At 40.3% G+C, this 21,976-nt stretch overlaps 1 protein-coding gene across 1 annotated transcript in view; it reads left to right on the top strand.

Annotated features, from left to right (window-relative positions):
* PPM1H (protein phosphatase, Mg2+/Mn2+ dependent 1H) overlaps window positions 1–21,976 on the top strand; it is a 130,367-nt gene that overhangs the window by 56,581 nt on the left and 51,810 nt on the right. Inside the window, exons 2-4 of the mRNA XM_027656351.1 lie at window positions 3,970–4,138; window positions 9,400–9,744; window positions 17,556–17,668. Of these exons, the coding sequence (XP_027512152.1) occupies window positions 3,970–4,138; window positions 9,400–9,744; window positions 17,556–17,668 (627 nt within the window). The remainder of the gene's footprint in view (window positions 1–3,969; window positions 4,139–9,399; window positions 9,745–17,555; window positions 17,669–21,976) is intronic.

The raw sequence follows: 21,976 nt of genomic DNA on the forward strand, positions 1-21,976 counted from the left end.
ATACCAACAAAATGCTGATTGTGAGCCAAACAAACTACGTGGCTCTTGTCAGGAGGATTTGCTTTTAGCTGAGGACATGTTTAAGATTAGTCTGGTGAAGTACTGAAATGTCTGTCAAGGTTGATTCAGGTACTTCAAGTGTGACCAAATCCTACCACCTCACTATGCAGGCTTCAGGAAGTTCCTGTTCAGAAAGTGGAATGTTTTTACTAGCACAACTATACCACAAACTAAACCTTAGAATTACTTATCTATTACTGAGCAATGTTTTTAACACAGTAGAGACAGTGAACTCTGTTAAAAAAAAAGGAACTTCTGATCCAAATTAGATGTTATTTGGGTGAACTTTGTAAAAGATTGGATAGGAGATAAATGGGTATTAGGGGAGAGAAGGGAAGGGATTGAACGGAGTTGATCATAATTTCATTTGATAAGTTTCTTGAAGAATTTGGGGAGAGAACAAAAGCAAGAATTCTCTTGAAAACGTATCTGAGTAAAAGACAGAGAATTACGTAGGCCTCAATCTTTTAAAAATAATTTTTAATTAATTTTTTCTTTGCCTTATTATTAATATTAATGATAAAATGCAAATGAAATGATTGGAGATTGTTTTGTTTGGGGAGGTGTTTTTTGTATTTATGTGTGAGAAGGGAGTGTTTTATCTCATTTTGTTCACTTTACTGACAGGTAACTTATTTTTTGAGGTAGACAGAAAAGCAGATATGAAGGGGAAATCTTAGGAAGCTGAGGCACTTCATCTGTGGAAGGAGAGAGAGATTTTTCCATAAAAAATTCTGAAGATCTAATTAAGGGTTACCTTTCAGTCATATGAATATCTTGTTAGTTCTGCTTTGTTATTTGTATAAGCAGCTTAGATGTGATTTTTGTCCTGATAAGTTACAGTCTGGGAGAGCAAGGAGGAAAGACATCAGTGAAATCAGCTTTAGAAAGCTGGTTGAAAGAATTGCCTGGAGGAGGGATTTAAGTAACTGCAGAGAGAAAAGGATTTCAAAAGGCAGCAAAGTCAGAGCTATTTGAAGCAGAGTAGATGATGTTACCAGCTTCTGTGCTAGGCATCAGGCACCAACACATAGTTCAAGCTCTGAGATTACAAATCATGGGGCTTCAGTGCAGCCCTTTTCCAGGGTTTGCGTATGAGATGGGATGTGATGGCATGGGAGTAGAAGAGTGCCTGTGTCAGGAGAGGGGCAGCTTTTGGCATCTAGACCCTGAATTATCTGGTAGTAACCATAAGAACTGTTTTGATATTATGTTAAGTTCAGGTATTCACAAGGAATAAAATAATCCTCTGCTGGAGAAAAGAAAACCGGAATTTTGGGAGATAGAGTGGGTTTCTAGAATGGAATGTATTGTTCACAGCCTTGGTCCCACATCCTCACTGCACTGACACCCCAACTCCCATGTCTTCTCAGTATTCAGTGTTGCCAGGTTCCTTTTGATTGTATCCTGTTCTAGTAAGGTGGTTGGTGTGCAATTTCAACTCCAGGCATTTCGTGGTAGCTGACTGCCAAGTTAGTCTGTTAGGTCACTTTGTTCTCATAGTCTTTCTGATGTATTCAGTGTCTTGACAAATTTTCTTGGCAAGAGCTTTATGAAATGATACCATATTGTGCATAACTTAACTCATCATTATACTTTATGACATCTTCCACAAGTCCTGAAGTCCATTGCTAAGCTCGGAAAAAGAAACTAGGGCAACTCCAATACTTGAATGACTTTTGCAGGGAACAATAAGTGGTAGGAAAGCACTGATTTTTGTAAGGAGTCACTTTTGTCTCGTCTTTTTTAAAATGGGATTGAAAACAGCAGCATTAGTTAGGGACTAATCAGCTAAACTGACTATTGATTAGCTCCTGATCTGATAAAACTACACTTTCTGTGCTGCTGCAGTATTTTAATCATGTTTGTGGCATTTCAGACGAATGGGTGTTGGTCAGCTGATTTAAATGCTTTAATATGCATGATTTTGGGTGGGGTGTGTGTGTATTGTGTGTCCATCTCCCTCCCCTGCCCCTATGTTTGAATATATGATACTGCTTTTCCTAATGTCAAGAAAATGTGAGTATTTGGACTGGAAGCTTATCTCAATATTTGATCTCCAATTGCCCAAAGGTTAAGCACTACAGGGGGGGGGTGAGTGGCTAAATTGCTCACAAGTGCCTTGATTCTAAAAGGCTCCTTCATCTCTGCTCTCTGTGTGTTTTATAAAGTAATTTTATCCACAATTAGTGTTTATTTGCAAGAAATACTTGTAAATGACTGGTGGTATTCTGCATAGATAGAGTGCAGTGTGTGACATTTAACACTGTAAGGAAAACTTTCCATCTCTGAAAGCAGTTAATTACAGTGGATGTATGTTTTCTTAGAAAAAAGAGACTGTTTTTTCTAATCAGAGGCAGAAACATTCATTTGTGTGTCACAGTAGCATATTGCTCCTCCAAAGTCAAAAGAATCTATTACCTTTAAGCAAGGCTGACACAGAATGGACATTTCCACAAGAGCAGGCAAGCTGCAGCAGAGTCTCCTGCAAGCCTTCCTTTGGTGTTTGATTTCTTTTCATTTCAACAACCTTTAGCAAGTGTTTTCCTATTGTGTAAACTTTTACTGTAATGAAAATGTTAGAGATCAAGAAGTCAGTTATATCTTGAACTTGCCATCAGGATTATGATGTGCCTTCAAGCTCTTTTAGTTTCTGGGGAGGCAGCAGTTGTTTTTAAAGACATTGCGTGCCTGATGTGAAACTGTTTGTCCAGTAGTGGATATACTGTCTCTGAATATTGGTCAACTTGTTGACTCAAAACTGGTAGTAGAGAGGAATGGGTAGATAGTGTTTGTGGAAGAAGACATGTGGAAGATGACATGAAGACATGTCATCAAAGTGACAGTGTCTTTGCTTGGTTGGAACAAGATGTTGTGTCAGCTTGCACAGGTTTTCCCAAAGTGAACCCAGGACTGTCAAAGCACGTGTCAAACTGAAGCAAAACTGGTCAGTTTGTGGTGAGATTCTCATGTAGAAAGTGGAAAACATGTATGAGCTTGACTCCTCTGGCATGGATGACAGTAACCACGATGTTTTGGATAATGTAGAGTTCTGATTAGGGTTTTAAACTGTTGTTAGTAGAATAACTGTTATTTCAGCCTGACTAAAACAAGGAAGTTGTGGTGTAAGTCTCAGGATACTTTTGGCTGTTCAAAGCCTGTACGGAGCTCTTAGTGCTGGTTTCTGCATGCCTGCAGCTCTTAGTGCAGATCTTCTGCTGTCTACACCGCAGGTGGGACAGATGGTTTGAGGTGGGCTTTTCGTGGTAGGGAGTTATGCTGTGCAGTTCTAGAGGGGTGTATTTAGTATACACCACTGTGTTGCCGTGGTACAAGCAAGCTTGACTAGCCTGTCAGAATATAAGGCAAAGTCTTTCCTTTCTATTTCTGTCATAGCATTTCTAATATATGCCATTTGAACAGACTGCCTTTAGCGGTAACAGCTTTGTGGATTTATAACAGGTATTTTGTTTGTGCAAGACTTGGAACTCGACAACCAACAGATTCATTATTCATAGCAGAGAAACTTGCAGGTAGGAAAACAACTGCGGATCTCATATTTCAACTGGGAGGCATACTGTTATCAACTTTGGCCATTAAGTAGTCCCTTTAAAGAAAAGTATGGTATGTCCAAGGGTAAAATATGCTCATGATGCTGTTGGTTCTTATTTATGTAGTTCTACAGAATATGCTTGTTTTGTCATGTGTAGGTGCATGCAAACAAGCAAGTATGCATTTGTGTATGTATGTATATGTGTAAGTCAGACAGGTATTTTAATTCAGTCAGTACTTGCAATATTGCTAAATTCTGGTTCCATACATGTTGAGTCACATATGAGAGACAGTTGGAGGCTTCTGTGCTTTGCTAACTTGGGCAATGTTTTCTTTTTTTGTTTTGTTTTTTCTTAGAGTAATAAATGCAGGGAAGAGCACGCACAATGAAGATCAAGCCAGCTGTGAAGTCCTCTTTGTCAAGAAAAAAGCTGGAGGCAGTAATTCTACACCAAACAAGAACTCTTCAGCAAAACGGAGGTCATCACTGCCCAATGGAGAAGGTCTCCAGCTAAAAGACAATTCAGTAAGCAGACTTCTGTATCTTGTCAGTGGAGAGGTACAAAAGAAATATAAAAGGATGTGGCAATATGGCACTAAAAGATGTTTACTGAATATTTCATATCATTTCAGTTACCTCTTATTGATTATCTCTGCTTAAATGCAGAACACTTCACTATATTTTTCTTAGCTCTACTACTTGATTTTTGGGGGTTTTTTGCATTGAAAAATACTCCTTGCATCTAAGATGGTTTAGTTTAAAGATGAGCAAGGATTGGTCAACTCCTTGGATTTTCATTTTTGTTTCATTTCTGAAATATAATCTTGAAAAATTTTAAGATGATCAGAGGGCTGGAGCGCCTCCCTTGTGAAGACAGGCTGAGAGCTGGGTTTGTTCAGCCTGGAGGGGAAGGAAAGCCTCCAGGGACACCTTAGAGCAGCTTTCCTGTACCTAAAAAGAGCTGGAGAGGGACTTTTTACAAGGACCTGTAGTGAAAGGACAAGGGGTAATGGCTTCAAACTGACAGAGGGTTTATGTTAGATATGAGGAAGCAAGTCTATGTTGTGAGGGTAGTGAGGCATAGGAACATGTTGCCCAGAGAAGTTTGGCCAGGTTGGATGGGGCTTTGAGCAACATAGTCTAGTGGAAGGCATCACTGCCCATGGCAGAGAGGTTGGGACTAGATAATCTTTAAGGTCTCTTTCAACCCAAACCATTCTATGATTCTCTAATATATACAGATGCCTCATGGTGCCACAACCAGAGGTCAACCTCAATCTGCTCCTTCTAAGCTTCTGCACTGTCTTGTAGGCACATTTGCTGTACCTGGAGCTCTGTGGACACTACGTTAACTGCTGTTTGGACTGAAGCTACTCAGGGCTCAGATAAAGACCTATATGAATCATAGAGGCTGTTAAAATGTGTTATATGATCAATCATCTTCCTCAGAAGGAACTTTTTTCCAAACATCACATAATTAATAAGTCTAGATTGCATTAAAAATATAGGGATCTAAAACGACTTCATTATTGGAAAGGCATCTTAACAAGCCTTGTTAAGATCCATTGTTACAGTTGTCATGCTTTTATGGTATTGTAATGATGGGGTCAATAAACTGAATGTTTTTGAAAGCTGTTCTTTTTATCCATTTGAAATTTAATGTCAACCTCATTAAATATCTAGTTACCCAGTGTTTATGAGAAGTATCTAATGAAATTTACTGATTTTTCTTCCTCTCTTCACTAGTGTATTTCCTACTTTGATTTTGTATCTTTCATCTTGATGTTGGAATAAACAGTCACTCCCTTTCAAATTTCTTGAAAGAGATATATTTATTTCAGATCTTCCATTCTTGATTCTATTTCTGACATATTTTTATCAGAACTTAGCATAAAGTCTAAAGTCAGGAGCCAGCTGATTCATATAATATAGTATACTGTTTTCTAGTTCCTTGTTATATTGTTCTTTATATGTTCTTATCTATAGATTTACTTCTGTAGTCTACATGGCACTGGAATGAGCGCTATAGCACTCATTATTTAGCTGTATAAAACCTATTCTACCATGTTATTAGACCACAGCTTGTGAATTTAAATCTGTTATATATTTTCCCAAAACAGACAGCATATTTCTTGAGAAAGTTTTCTCCTAGAGGGCAGTCTTACATTAGCAATTAGTAGGATTTTTTCATTGCTACATCTTTTGTTGGTTGAATATATCTAAAAAGGAAAAAAACCCCACATTTTTATAATGTGTCATATTTTTGTTTTCATATCTTTATACTGTGAGGTATAATATTGTGTTTTGCCCTCTCATAGCATTGTTAGCAAATATCTTTTAAGGAGTGTATGAGTTTGGTGTTACATGATTCATAATCTGAATGAATAGGATGTAGAAATACCAGCTTGAGACTCTACAGTGAACGATAGAATATTGTCCCATTAAGTATTTAGTAAGAAAGCCAGAGGCTGAATACTGTAAATGCCTTAGAGGAAAATCCCACCGTAAAACAAAATCTGAAATTGTCTGTGAGGTGGAGCACCTTACAGAATTACTGAAGAGAAAGGAATAAGGGAAGCACTTTATTGCAAGAAAAGATTTCTTCCGTTCTTGTTTACTTTTTTAAAGTGTGGAGCATATGGGAAATAGGCACTGGAACTTAATGGTCTCTTCATGTAAGAGAGTCCTTTTCATCATCCTCAGATTTTTCTTTTTTTTTCCACAGAAGCTGTTGTGGAGAAGGCCATGTCATCTTTGTTTTATCCTACTTTTTGGGAAGTTTGTCAAACTTAAATGACAGCTGCATTTGGGATTGTGTGATTATTGTTGTTTAATATTAACCCCATCAATCCAGCCCAGCACTTTGGCAAGGCAGCACAAGGAAGTCAGAGATCCACATATTGTCCACTCAAGCTGGGTGCTGCTATCACGGCCTTGACTCTGTGGGTGGACTCTGCAGAGCTTCTATGAGTGGGAAGGAGGAGGTGGCAGGCCAGAAATTTGGAGATGGAGCCCTGACACACTCGCAAATCCAAGGAAGCCTGTTAAATAGCATAAACATGGTTTTGTTTTTGAAAGAGTGGGTAATAAACTGAGCAGAACAGTGAAAGGAAAGACTCTGGAAATTCAACACTACGTTAATTCTCTCCCCTTTCACCCACCCCACTCCACTACAGCTTGATTAATCATGTTTGCCCCATTCAAGGGCATTCATGTTAAATTGCACAGCTTTTTCACTGGTACTATTTTTAAATGCCTTTAACTATGGAATACCTCAATGATGAATACTGAAAAACCATTAGCAAGTGAAATGGGAATCCTGTGCCAGGATATTGTCGTAGTGACAGGCTGCAGGACTTAATGTTATGCATTATTAATTGTCATTGTAATGCGAGGATACGTGATTATTAATTCTGCAGGTTTTTTGCACAAAGATGGTAACGGTGTATTCGTTTTGTGTGACACAGGGCTGGTAGCCTACCATAGGCAGCTGAACATATAATCAGTAACACGAGGAGGCTTTTCTCTGAGGATTGGGGTGGCAGTTGCTGGCCCATTTCAGATTTTATGACAGCTAAGGATGTCCTCTAATGCATTTTGTACGTGTAGTTCATATCTGGAACAGTAATGCTCAGAGTAGGTTATAGTTTTCAGAATAAACCTTTGGTGGCAACATGATTTTATTTGTCTCTTTGGAATTAGCTTCATAACAAAAATCTGATGGTTTGCAATGTAGGGCTACTGTCTAGCTTACCTGAAAAGCTCATCCCAAATTGACTACTATGTATTGCTAAGGTTTTCTTCCTATAATTGAGCTCCAATTATGTGTGTAAATATATGCATTTTCTTTTATGATTTCTCATCTGTTGCTTGACCCAAAACTTTGCATGTCTTAATTACATTTTACAATTTCAAAGCCCAGGAGACTGTTGAGCTTTCCTGAAAGCTAGGTCAGCAGTTGAGGAACCTGATGCTTATTAAATTTCCTGATACATTCTGGAGATGAATTGTAAGGTCAGTGCAGTGAAGGATCTCTGTTCTCTTCATGTTTCTGGTAGCTATTCAGCTTGCTGTTAAAATTAGAATCTTTTGAATGAAAATCTAAAATAAATCATTGTGGTGACTGATCACACTCCTGTTTGAGGACTCTGTCCAGTTAAAAGAACAAATGGAGATTGGTCTTTGAAAGACTACTTTTGACAGAATACTGCCAGTACTAGTAAAAATAGATGTCTTGTTCTCTGAGTTTGCAGAATGTCAATTCTTTTGGGGAAGAAGTTCAAGCTTTTAAACGTAAGAGAGGACAGCCATGCATATGCACACCGAAATAGGTAACGCTTGGTGGCTGTAGCTGTGCAAGGAAAAGCAAGGACCTTTTTGTGCATTTTGTCTCATCTGTGTGCCGGGATTGCTGGCCCTTGTTCATTCTCTGAATCACTGCTTTAATGGCACCATATATTTAATTCCCATTGAATTGGTATGGTTTTGCGGAATTCATTTCTTTCAAATAGAAGAGCTGTTTTTATTCTCAGGGTGGGGAGAAAAGAGTTTGTTTTTTTTTTTTCCTTTTTTAGACTGCTAATAGGTTACCTGTGGTTTTCCTCTTTGCTAGTTCAAAAGTAAATGACACTTTGTAAGAATACGTAGAAGTTGTTGAAGACTCGTATTTAGATTACAATAATGCCTGCAGATCACAGCTGAAGTTAAGGCCCTAGAGCATCTCGCACAGAATGTCTGTATGAGAGAAGTGTTATGGTAATCATCTCCCCTGACTGCTTATAATACAGACTTCCCAGTTATGTAGATTGCTTTGGAGAACTTAAGAAAATGGGGGCAGGGTGTGTCTATGTGTGAACTTGTTCTTAATTGTAAGTTTCTGTTACAGTTTGGGGGCAGGGGGAGAACAATGACAAAACATCATCTTCCTTTAGGTGGAAAGTAAAATATTTTCATCTCAGTCAGAGGTGTAATGCCTTTGTTTTTTTTACCCCAAAGGTAGCACATTTCCAAAGAAGTATAGCACCTTTAATTGACATGAGGATTTAAACTGTGGAAGCATTATCCATGGTGCATCATGACATGGATTTTGGCCAGAAAGCCAAACCCTATGAGAAGAACGGGAGCAGAAGTAGTTTGATCTACAGATCCCAGGAGGCACAGTGTTGCCATTTTGAATAAATAGTCTCAGTTTTCAGCTGAAATATTTTCATTTTCAGATACTTGTTTCTGTTGGCAAAATACTTTATATTTTGCATGAATAGCAATCTATTTATACAAGCAGGTTTTTTAGTTGCTAATCCTGTTAACCGTTAAAAATTACTTAGGCAGAATTTTACAGCCAACTGTTGTGTGAACTCAGAGGGATTCTGAGCCCAGAGCAAACTAGTACAGCTGCCAGTCCTACCTTCAGGGGGGAAGTATCTCAACAGGTTTTTTGGTGAATTTACCAGGCTGGGTCAGTGGGTGGGTCTGGCTAAGGAGCTGCATTCAGAAATGGATACATGTGTTGGTTTTTCCAACATTCTAGTATGTATCCTGTATGATCTTTACTATGGTAAGTAATCCAGTACTTTAGGACAATACTTCCTTATCTTAGCATTTCAGTAATGAAATTAAGATTTCACAATAGATTGCTGAATTCCTCCTTCTGGAGGAATTCCTCCTCTGCTGTGTAGATGAGTATGCTGTTGATGCACTGGTTAAGAATATTCTTGAACTTTACTCACTCACAGCTGTGTAACAGTGACTATCTCTTCCTTCCCTTTCTTCCCCTCCTGCTTCTCCAGGACTCAGACGGGATCAATCTGTACTACTGGTCTCTGTTTGATGGACACGCTGGGTCAGGGGCAGCTGTGGTTGCTTCCAAACTCCTACAGCACCATATCCTGGAGCAGCTGCAGGAGATTGTAGACATCCTGAGGAACACAGCTGTCCTCCCACCCACCTGCCTAGGAGAGGAGCCTGATAACCCAGCCACCAACAGTAGGACGCTGACACGGGCGGCCTCCCTGCGTGGTGGTGTGGGGGCCCCAGGCTCACCCAGCACCCCTCCAACACGCTTCTTCACTGAGAAGAAGATCCCACACGAGTGCCTGGTTATTGGGGCCATAGAAAGTGCATTCAAGGAAATGGTATGTACATCTCAGGGCTCTGAAGTCCTTGTTGCTTACATTAATGAGTTACATGACCTGGAGAAGATGAAGATTTAGAGGGGTTTTCTTTCACTTTTTTTTCCCCTTTCACTACTTTAACACTATCTGAGCTTGGACAGAACTATTTAAGAGCCTCAAGCTTACCAAGTGCATCCCTGTGAGGCAGGAACGGCACCTTAAATCCCAGGTAGCACTACAGCAATGTTTATGGATTACTTGTGTTGCCTAAAATCGAGAGAAAAAACTCACCAGGCAAATTTAGTATAGATAAGATATAGAGCAGCTCTTTTAATGAAGGCCTTCTAGCTCACGGAGTACAAAGGTGCATGCCCACATACAGAATCCTTACACTTTTATATCCCTTACTGAGTATCATATCTAATGGGGACATCCAATCCTAAGAGCCCTTTTGCCAGGGTACCACCCTCAGAACTGCCCCACTGGAGTCCCTCCAAGTGTCTTGAGCTTTCTATCTTGTTTTGTCTACCATATCTCTTGTTATTCTGGTCCAGGTGCACATCCCAATGGAATATCCTTGCAAAAAATCTATTACTGTGAAAGGATGGTTAAAAAACGTTTAAACCGAAGCCGCAGGATTGTGCCACACAAACTGTGAGAAAGTAACAGTTGAAAGTGAAAGAAAACTACAGCTAGATTAAAATCTACAAAAGGCTAAAAATCTTAAAAATTCTAGGGCATCAGTTGACTTTTAGAAGCATGATGCTATTCTCTTTTTTATTTTCCCCCTTCTTTCTTAACATAAAGATTAGCATTGCCTTACAGTAGCAGATATCAGCACTGGCTGCTATTATCAGGCTGAGTATATGGGTATGCACTTTACAAAGCCTTGTTGCCCAAGCAGTAGCAAAGACTCTTGGCACTTGTTGCCCAAAACGACATAAATGGGACATAAACAGTCACATCAGGGACATGGATAAGGGGCAGCCTCCTTGGTCCAATGACCTGTAGTTCATGTTAGTGTTGGACTGTCTCATAAAGCACAGCAGTGCCTGTACAGTGTGTGCAGCTCTTCACTGAGGCAGGTTGGGTGTGGGTGAGTGGGGCATGAAGTACATTTCTACCACCCACTTGAGTTATGTACAGCATGAACAACTGTGAGGAAATCATGAGGCTATGGAAACTGAATATCCATCTATTTCCCTGTGGAAGCTGTTTTTTCTATTCTGTAATTGATGTAGCTGCTCCACATCTTCCCTCTTCAGTTCTCCACGTTATTAAAAATTGTTATTGCCAGGCAGATCAGAGATTTGGCCCGCCAGTGAGTACGTGTGGATCAGGTCTTGGGAGATGTGATCTTGTTCTTTTTTTTTTTTTTTTTTTTTTCAAAATTTTGTTACCGTAGTTTTCAGAAAAGCTCCTTATTTGAAAAGAAGATTTTTGAACCAATCACTGTTTCCCAGAGGTCTTATTTGTTGTCTGAAAAGAAGTATTCAATCATAGTTTTTCCTGATGTATAGGAATTTTGCTCAGTACATGCAATTACAGACTAGAGTTGTTGCTACAAGTAGTACTTCACTTTGAATTCTGAATAACAATTATCTTGCTGGATTGTTCTTTCTTCCCAAGAAAGTGCAGGCAAACAGACCCATCAACTGGGTTTGGACTTGTAACTGAGTTTGTCCAGGAGTAGGACTCACAGCCATGGTTTGGTCATTGTTCAGTGTGGGTATGCGAGCAGATTTATGTCCTATGGCTAGTGGGCTCAGTTTCTGCTAAATGAAAATAAAGAGGAGGACACGTGAAAATCTCCTGTCAGTTTAGCATGCCTTTTCAGAAAGGGAGGACTCGATTGCTCAATCCTTCTTTGTTGAGAAAGGAGGGAGAAGATGACCGTGTCCATCCACTGCGCCCTGATGGGTTCAGAGCATACTTTAGAGAGGGACACCAATTTCATGCTTCAGTTGGCGTAATTTTCAGGCCAGACGACTGCCAGGCTCTGAGAGCATGACATGATTTTCTCCTGTCTGCAAGTGTAGAAGAGATGAGAAATGGAGTTTCATGGGACTGGGCAGTGAAGGTAAGGGCTGTTTCAAGTGCTCTACCTTTTTTATGAAAGCAGCGTGTGGGTTACCCATCGCTGCTTTCCTGAATGTGTCTGACTGAGCAGGGTTGTTACTGCCCTGCATTATTTTGCGTTCACATCTCCGGTACGTGTTCACACAGAAGACCATCTCAGCTCATGTTCAGGCACCTGACTGCTTGGGAGGGCTTTTGTGGATAGAGTATGACAAATGCAGAAGCCCTGGATAACTCACTACACTTATGGTGTCTGGGTATTCCTTATATAGGTTATAGTAATCTGTTCTTCCTGTTTCTAAACAGAATATTTTCCTTCCTGTGTCTTTGTTCATATGCCACAGATCCAATACCTTTAATTCCCACTTACTCTTTATCAGCGGGCCGAAGTTCATATGTCTTTGATACATAAATGACTCGGTGTCTACCACAATGCAATATAATTTCAGCATTAAGTTTTACTTTAAAAGGAAATCTTATAAAAATGGTCAGACTAAGAAAAGCAATAGATAATTACACCTACTTTAAGCTCTTGGGGAAGACTTGCACTTGTAATTGGTTTAGGCAAAAGAGTATTTACCTGTGTAAGGGAGCAGTTCATAAGACAAACACTCCTGTGTCGCATCTGTACTTGCAAAGATTGATCTTTCTCTGTCTAACTTCCTGCTAGCTTATACTCCTGGTAGTCTTTTCATGAAGATTTTGGGCCCCTTTGGCAGCATATTTTTTAACTGGCCCTGTTCTGTACTGGAACGTCATTGATGTTGTTTAGTTGGGTCAGTGCAGTTGAGATGTGCATAATGAATGAGGGGTTTGTGCCAGCAGAGTGTATCATTTTACTTACTGAAAGCTCATGTTTCCTGGAGCAAGGCAGACTTCTTGGTGGTGTTTCCTGAAATACCCGTTGCTGCAAAGCAGTCCTATGAAGCTGGTGAAAATGATGAATAGATACAGATGCTTTTTTTTTTTTTTAAACAGTCCAACCTGACAGGTTTATCTAAGGATGGTTTTGTCCCCTTTTCATGGGAGATTTTAGCATGCCATTACTTTTTTTCCTCAACTTACTCTTGAATTCTAGTTAAGCTCTCCCTGTTTTTGCCTCAAGTCTCAAATAAAATGCAATTAGTGGCTTTAAAAGACTTGAAAAAATTATTTGTTTCTTTATTTGGTGTGAGTTTCTTTGGACAGTTCTTGTCTGACAGCTACACGCAGTAAAACACTGTGGAAAGTTGACACAGACCAAGTCATTGCCCTAAACATTTAACAATTAAGCTGTCCCCATTTTGAAGTATTTCTAAATGGTGTTCTCTGTCTTGTAACTGGGATTAGCAAATTTATGCTGTGTTTTCAGATAATTTACTGTTCTGTTTAAAAACCAGTAAATGCTCAGTTGTCAGTATCTCAATTGTTCCAGTTAAAAGGAAACAAAGAAGCTCAAGTTCTGAAGGTGCCATAAGTAAAGTCCTCTAATTTTCATCTCTCCAGTTTTAAGATGTGCATTTATAGATTCAGTTCAAAAGAGCCAGGAGGGATGCTTCCGAGTGGTGTTCTGTTTTGGTTAGAAGCACCAACTATAGTACTTTAACTTTGTATACCTGTGTGTGGTGTTATATGTATTTTAAAGAAAGATTAAGAGGAGAGAGCACCTATTCCATACTGAATCCCATTTAATTTTAGATGGGAAAAAATGGCACAGAACTAGTCTGTATGGTTTATTGGAAGGTATACATTTGCATACATTGTATCATGATTTTCTTCTTTATTGAGTTTTTTTTTTACTTAGATGAAATCTAGACAAGTGCTTTTGCTAGATTGGTGCCATTTTAATTAATTGAAAAGTCTCGAGACAGCAGCCTGTGTTGTACAGTTTTCTTTTTGAAAAGCTTCACCTCCTTATATAGCCAATAGAAGTGAGGAGGGTTTAAACAGAATTACAGGCATCTGATGCCTTTTTGATAGAGGTAAAGCAGACTAAGGAGTTAATTTTGTGTTTATGCCTTCTGAAATTACTAAAAAAAAAAAATAAAAAAAAGTATGTGATACTGTGTATACAGGGAGAAAAGCTACTTTCTGTCATAGCAAGATTGAGATCCTGGATGAAAGGGCCCTGTTCTGAGGATACTTATAGATGAAAAGAGTGAGGCCAGCAGGTTGAGGGAGTTGATCCTTCCCCCTTACTCGGCCCTAATGAGGCCACATCTGGAGTGCTGTGACCAGTTCTGGGCTCCTCAGTACAGGAAACACAAGGTACTGTTGAGAGTCCAGTGGAGGACCACAAAGATGATTAAGGGACTGGAGCATGTCTCTTATGAGGAAAAACTGTGGGAGCTGGGCCTGTTTAGTCTAAGGAAGAGAGAGGAGATCTCATTAATGCATATAAATATCTCAAGGTCCCAAGAGTGGTGTCTTTTCCGTGGTGCCCAGTGACAAGACGAGAAGCAATGGCCATAAACTAAAACTCAAGAAGTTTCACCTCAACATGAAGAACTTCTTTACATTGATAGTGGTAGAGCACTGGAACAGGCTGCCCAGAGAGGTCGTGGAGTCTCCTTCTCTGGAGACATTCAGAACCCGCCTGGGTGCATTTCTGTGTAACCTGCTCTAGGTGACCCTGCCTTGGAAGGAAGGTTGGACTAGATGATATCCAGAGGCCCCTTCCAAACCCTAATAACTCTATGATTCGGTGAAAATCAGTTATTTTAGTTGTTGCAGTATACTAACTTGTTGCAATGACGGTACTGCAATATGAATGCACCTAGGACTGTTTTCAAGGTCCTGCATATCTAACCCTCACCGGAGTCGGCCCGCACTTCGGTGCCGCTGCGCTCCCTCTGTCCCCCCTCGCCGCGCGCACGTCCCGCCTGGCTCGGACTGCCCGCGGGGAGCTCCCGGCGCGCGGGGCGGGAAGGACGGGAGGAGGAGCCGCGGCGCCGCAGTGGAGCCTCCGCCAGGTGGCAGGAGCCGGCCGTCCCGGGGCCCGGAGCCTCCGGCACAGTGCAGGGGCGGCGGCGGCATCGGGCGGCTTTTTCGAGAGAGGTGGCTAATCACCTGCGCAAGCCGTGCACCCTCTTAGGGGAGCCCGGGTCCGGGTCTTGGCCTGTCCCAGGGCTTTCTCAGTGCAGAAAGCCGCTCTGCCCGCCCTCACCTGCTCGGTACGTCGCCATGTACTCTGCGGCTGTGCTCCGTCCTCCTGCATCCCACATCTTGCATCCTGCACCCAGGGAAGTGGGACCAGGCTTGGGTCCACCCTTGTGGGCGCCCCGCTTCTGCCACCTGCTACAGCACACATCCTGGCACGGAGGGCAGAGCTCAGACTAAATTATCTGTTTCCTTGGCAAAAACTTGCTCTGAAATTTTTTTCCATCTGGAAAATGAGGAAAGCTTTGTATACAGTCTGATTTTGTCTATAATGAGACCCTTTACACTTGTAAAGACTGCAGAGGCATTTTGGGGTTTCTGCCTGTGTCTGTGCTGCTCTACTTTCCCAGCACCACTGTTATAAAGTATTTCATTAAAAGCCACTGTCTCTACATCAGAATGAGTTGTGGCATTGGTGGACTTTATTTTGCTTTATTTTTTCCCCTCAAATCTTGTTGAGCTGTAGGAAAGCCTTTCCTTCTTTCCCTACCCCTGAAAAAGAAAATGTCAAGCAAAGTATGTAATATCAAATGAAACATGGCACTGAATATACTCTGACAAGTCATGATAGAAAATTTGAGTTCTGAACAATAACTAGATGGAAGAGCCCAGGAACAGAAATTATTTGAGAAAAACTAGATCTGTGTACTGGATTAAGTCAAGGAAATTCTGATAATGAGGCCCTAACGGTTATCCATTTTTTTTCCTATAATAGATGCTTCTGAATTCTGCTTATTGAAAGAAACAAATTTTAGTTTAGGATTCCAGCACTTGCAAAGTGTATATATGACAGAGCTGAAACCAGGTGAGGTATTGCATATTGTTTAAAGGTCTCAGAGGATACTCTGAGCTGTAGAGGTGAAGGTTTCTTAAAATTCCTGGCAGTGCCTGAAAAATCCACTGTAGTAAGTTTAAATTATTTTGATGGTTAGAAATGTCTGCTTTCTTTGAACTCTTCAGCTGAATTAAAAAGTGTAGAGCAACCACGGGTAGGAAAATCAGCTTCTCTATGGCAAGATTAGATAAAGAGTCATTTATAACAGGTCCATATCTCTGACCAAAGGTTTTATGAAATTTGGGTTTTAGCTTGGAGTTGTTTTCCTCCTGGTCCTCGCCACCACCCCCCCGCACCACCACCTCCAAGATAAGTGCAGATGTGCTGAGAGGCAGCAGTAGAACTCTGCGGCAGCCGCATGCAGTTCCCATGCAGAGCAGAGGATGGCCTGCAAGGACAGCGCCTCAGCACTGTGTTCTTGGCAGAAATGGGATGTGCGTACACCAGCCAGCGAGGAGTCACGTTATTTGTGACGGACACCTCTGCCCGCCCACGCAGGACAGTGGCTGAGCACTGCTGAACATCCCCACTGCCGCCCCAGGTCACCTACCTCCCCTGAAATTTGTAGGAAACAAAGCATTGGACAGTGACCTCCTCCCAGCCCTGCAGATTTTTGATCAAATTGCTACTGTCAAGGTTTGCATTTGTTGTAGTGCTTTTCTTCAGATAAATTTAGCTCTAAATTCCATACCCCAAGGCGAAGACAATTTGAACTCTGTTGCTCAGTGCAAATACAATAATGACTGAAGTATAGCTCTGGGTATATGCACACATACGGAGGAAAACAAATATATTCGTAATAAAACCCGCATAAAAGCAGGCAGGGGATAGCTGGAAAAATCTTCCAGTATTTGCGATAGCGATGATAAATGATGCTTCCTGTTCAAATCCAATATTGCAAGGACAGACCAGCTTGAAATTGTGCTTGATTCTGGACACAGGAGAGGAAGGTCATTTGTAACATGTTGTGTTATTACCCCGAACTAAACTAAAAGACAGCAGAATTAATTAATTGATGTACGCTTCAATTTTTGTTTAAAATGTATGGATGATTGGAAAGTAGCTCATTTACTTACGTCCTTTATGTTCTCCAAGCTTTCTTGGAGACTATATATATTTGTATGTACATATTTATGTGTTTTTTCATTCCAGGACTTGGTTGACTGTTGGTGACAAATGTGATTTGTGTTCTCCACTTCTGTTAAGCAGGAGGACGTTTTTATATATAATACTTCTTGCACTCAGAATCAGTTTAGCATCCACTCATTCCCTGTGTTTCTGAAGGGATAGCCTGGTGGCATGACTGTCTCTTGCTGCTGTTCCTAAAGGTATATACTCCACAATTCTAACATTCCTTTAAGGAAGCAGGTAGTTATTCATGTCATGGCTAGATCTCATTAATTATTTGCTGTCTATGTAAAGCACTCTCCAATTATACCACCAGGTACCTGTTGTTAAGCTACATTTATCTTTGCCTTCATTGTGCTTTTGCCGTAGCAAATTCTCTTGCATCTCTGAGAGTTGCTATTTGTTCCTTAGTACCTAATGTTTTACAATCTCCTGACCTGATTTTTCCCAAACATCTTCGTATCATAAATCATAGGTCCTCAACTTTCTGTTCTTCTCCCAAACCATGTGGCCACAGCGGCAAGAAAATAAAGCTAGTGGGACATACCATTTAAGAAAGACTTTTTGTATTTTCCTTTTTTTAGAGGAGTCTTCATTTTCTCAAACATTAACTGCAATGTGTCTTTATAAATCTTGTTCTCTTTTCCCACAGGATTTGCAAATAGAACGAGAGAGGACCGTGTATAATATTTCTGGTGGCTGCACAGCCCTTGTGGTGGTGTATTTATTGGGGAAACTGTATGTGGCAAACGCTGGTGATAGCAGGTAAGTGGGGTGTCTTCCCAACTAGTCATTCACCTCAGGCTCCTGAGGTCTGGTGTTACTATTGCAAACAGTATCACAAGAGGATTGTGTTTCTTGGCTGAACACTTAACAGTTCTCACAGAAATGAATGCAAATGGCAGTGATAGAGTTGGTATCTTGTCAAGTGGTGGTTGCAGCCAGGGAAGTTGACAACACTTCTGGTCCCGTAGCAGTTTCTGAATGACTTGATGGTTGCAGAGAAGTGGAAAGATGCTAAAAAGCCATTGAGAAGAGTTGTTAGGTGTGTAGTAGAGTTGTGTGTTTAACTTTTGACAAGATGACTGCATCTGGAACAGCTATGGTAGGGCTGCATTTGTTCGGTAGGAAGTTCTGTGGCTCCTGTTGCCAGGCTTAGTCTTCACAGGCCACTTGGCTCTCAGATATTCATATAGATGAAGGTAGTGATCTGTAAGCAAATACCTGCTACTCTTGTAATGGGGGAGGAGGAGAGGGAGATAGACTATCACAGTTTAGGTTTTTTATTTTGTACTGTTCTGACTCATGTACTTGTCCATTTCTCAGAACTGAATGTTGTTCATGAGCTCTTGCTTTTTTATATTTTGAAGTTGGATGCCTGAAGACTCACAACAAGAAGCTTTTTCTTTGTCTTCTGATGTTGCTAAAGATAGGAGCATACTGGAAATCTCTGACTTGCATTCTTTTCCCCTCACTCACTCTCTGCCCATACTACCATCAGAGAGAGAGATAATGAAGCTCTTGCAAGACTTCAGATCTTCACATTTCTTTTGGCAGCACACTGTGTAAATAGGACAGGGAGAATAGTTCCCCATGTGATACAAACTGCTGTTGTATTCTGTTCATTAACAGCTTAATAATTAAAGTCTGCAAAGGTACTGAACCATACTGTCTTTAGGTGAAAGCTGTTTTGTTTATGCATTTGCGTTTAAGATTTGTGCACACACAGTTCATATTAGTAGTGTGTACACCCCTCTACTTACAGAGACAACACTCAAGAGCAAAGAGTTTTGTAGTTTAAACTTAACATTTTTATTGCCTCTCGCTGCTTTAAACTGTGTAGGAAATCAGATAAATACTTTAGGCATAAAATTCCTATTCTTTTCATTTGGGTGATTGTTTTTAAGATGGTAAATTTGCTGTATATGTTGAAAGTTGTTTGCTCAGTTCCTCTTGTCAAGTGACATGTTGGAATCTCCTTTTTGCATCAAATGTCAAGTGACTCCTGACATGGTAGCTGCAAACATGTTTGAGGTGATCATCCATCCAGTCATCAGAACCACTAGCTGCACTACGTTCTATCTCTTCTGCCATTAAATTAGAAATAATCATGTTTTCTTGTGCTATTGCACTTGAAATACAGTTGAATCTCTTCCTTTGAGCTGGCTAATTTGCTTTACTGTCTCTTGAAAGTGTGCTGCGCAAAACTGGCCATACAGGACTTACTTCTCAGTAGCTAAGACCTTTGTTCATGAATGACTGGGACTGGTTGCTTCCAGTTCCTCCAGAATTCTTCCTGTGCTCCCCAAGGGTAGCCTCAGCTCCGTTGTAGCCTCTGATACCCAAGGGGAAGAAACTCTTGTTGACAGTGATCTGGAGTTGGTGCCAGTGTATTGGCATAGCTGTAGTTAAAGACACTAAGTCTTCAAGAAGCTTTGTATGTTCATTAAGTCCATCCAAAATATCTCTTCAGAAAAAGAGCAGGAATCAGAAAGGAAGCCATCAGAAAGGCTGGGTGCTGTTTGAACCAGGACTCAAATTTTTCTACTCATTCCTCACATCTTGTAGATAATAAAGTCCCTCCAGATCCAAAATCGTTTAGTTTTGGACTTTCCAAATGAACCTCACATAAAACCTTTCTCATGCTGAGGAGAACTGTCCCAAAATCTTTCATTTTCAAATAAGTCCATCCCTCGATTTTCCTAGCTCAAAACAAAATAAAAGCTTTAAAGTACAGAAGATCGGTTAGTCTGGCTCTCACTCCCACGAAATCCTCACTTACCCTCTTTCAGGGGAAAAAAGCGGCTATTGCAGAACATCCAAGTTGCTGTCATGACTATAAGGACATTTTAGGACTAGAAAAGCAGCTCTGAGATTGTCTGCCCATTGCCAGGGTGCACAGTGCATTCATTCATTTTGAAGAGCCAGTTATGTAGTCAAGAAGTTTTATTTGTGTTAGTTGGAAAAATGTGTTCCTTTTTGCTGTCTCATGCCTTGTGTGGTCAGCTTTGTGGTTTGCACAGATACAGGGAAGGGCGGTGAGAAATACAATAAGGAATCTACTTAAAGAAATGTTTTACTGCTCTTGAGAAGAAGGGTGGGTTTGTTTTTTCACTCAAACAGGGGACTTCTGCTTGTTGCTCTTGAAACTAGATGCCAAAACCCTTAGTACTTTAGTTTCTTTGAGTTCACCTTCTTATTTGTGCCTCTCCCCTCTCCTCATTCTCCTTCTTTCCTCTCTGCTACACCACTGGAAAAAGCTTGTAAATAAATCGAGTTACACTTCTCACAGATAGTGAGAGTAGGTTTCATGCTGCAAGGGTGGGAAATAAACACTTTGGGTTCATGCAAATCTCATTTGTACTGCCTCTCCCAAGAAGAAGGTTAGATCTTTTAATTTTGGGCAACTTAAAAACAGCAGAAGCTTTTAAAGTTGGGTTTTGAACAGCTGCTTCTGTCAGAAGACCAAGGTATGTGCAACAAACTGTACTATCACAATGAAACTAAGGAAATGTTAAGTGTGAGACTTGAATAATAATGTACTGTGTGGTGCCAGCTATACCTCAGACTTATGTCTGTGGTATTCAGTTTATCCACCAAAGCTTCTCAAATCTAATCATTTCATGCCACGTACCCTGGCAGTGTTGTATAGCAGCTGTCCTTTTGTAGTTGATGTGTAATTACATCATGAAAAGACTTTAATTACCGTATTACTAAATTACCAGCCAGCAATCCTTTCAGGTTCAGCCCTAGCTCGCTTCTGTATGGACTATTAGGCTTCTCCAAGCTGAACACTTTTTTTTTGGTGTAAAAGGGAGCAAAATTGTTCTAATTGTAGGTTTTGTTATGAACTATTATTGAGCCTGATGTTATGGCATCACTAATGTCAATGATATAATTAAACTTCTGCTAACGATGCAATCACAGTTCCGTAATAATTATACGTTAACTGCACATGATACCAGAACCTTACTAAAAATGAGGTGATGTATTCAGAGCCTGATAAAAACAACGTGGAAGGAGCCGCTTTCATTCTCTAATGGCTTGTCTGATCATTCTTTGACTCTGCCATGAATATACCTTCTTGTACGGTCAAAATTCATATCTGAATATCAGCCAAAGCTTTTTCTAATGTTTCTTTCTCTCTCTTCTTTTCAGTGACTAGCATTGTCCATGCAAGGTTTTCTGATTAGAGACTGATAGTAGTACAGTCAGCTATCCAATATATAGTGCTTTTCTGGTGAGCATTGAGGTGCTGTGTTTTGCTTTGACATATATATGCTATGGAAACTAGGCCAGGCTATTGGAATAGCTGCTTTTTTTTAATATGGAGTAGTAAATCTTCTCTGATCATTGTTTTAAATAGTATTGTTCAATTTTATATTGTTGAAATGACTTTGACTTCTAAACTGCTGTAACACGCCTTGTTAATCTCAGTTCTTTTTAGTTTTATGCTCCTTATTAGGATGTTGTTTTATAGCTAGTGATGAAGCAGTAGTAAAATAGAGACCTAATGGTTTACTGATTACTGCCAAATTATTGTATAGCCTCATGCGACACAACATTTGTCTAATGTCACTGCAGTGACAGTTAATATGATCATATTGCATTACAGTCTTTGGCATGAGTGTTGTTCTGGCATTTGTGTTGTCTGGCTAAGGAGCTGCTTGGAGACTGCAGGCGCTTCCATTTTGTGCTGTGCTTCGAGCCATGTAGTGTAGCTGTACTTTTATCATTTTACAAGAAGCAGAACACTGCAAGCTGATTTGACTTTTCCATACGCCCTGAAACACTCACTAAATCTGCAGATGGGCTCTGGGCTTTTTTGATTTATTGGCAGAACATGGCATCAAAGCAAAGAGCCTGATGTTTTGAAGGCTTTACAGACTTACAGGGTCACTGAATTTTTTGCTTAACTTCATCAGCTCTCTTTATCATCTTTTTGTGTCCTTGCTTTTTCTCCCCTGTACTTATGTTTTTAGGGCATATTCACCCTCTGCTTGAACATATATCCTCCCATCCAGAATAGATTTTCTCCTTTTCGCAAGTGTAGAATTAATGCTAAGGCATTTG

The sequence above is a fragment of the Corapipo altera genome, unplaced genomic scaffold (genome assembly GCF_003945725.1).
Source record: "Corapipo altera isolate COAL_440 unplaced genomic scaffold, ASM394572v1 1, whole genome shotgun sequence".
NCBI lineage: Eukaryota > Metazoa > Chordata > Aves > Passeriformes > Pipridae > Corapipo > Corapipo altera.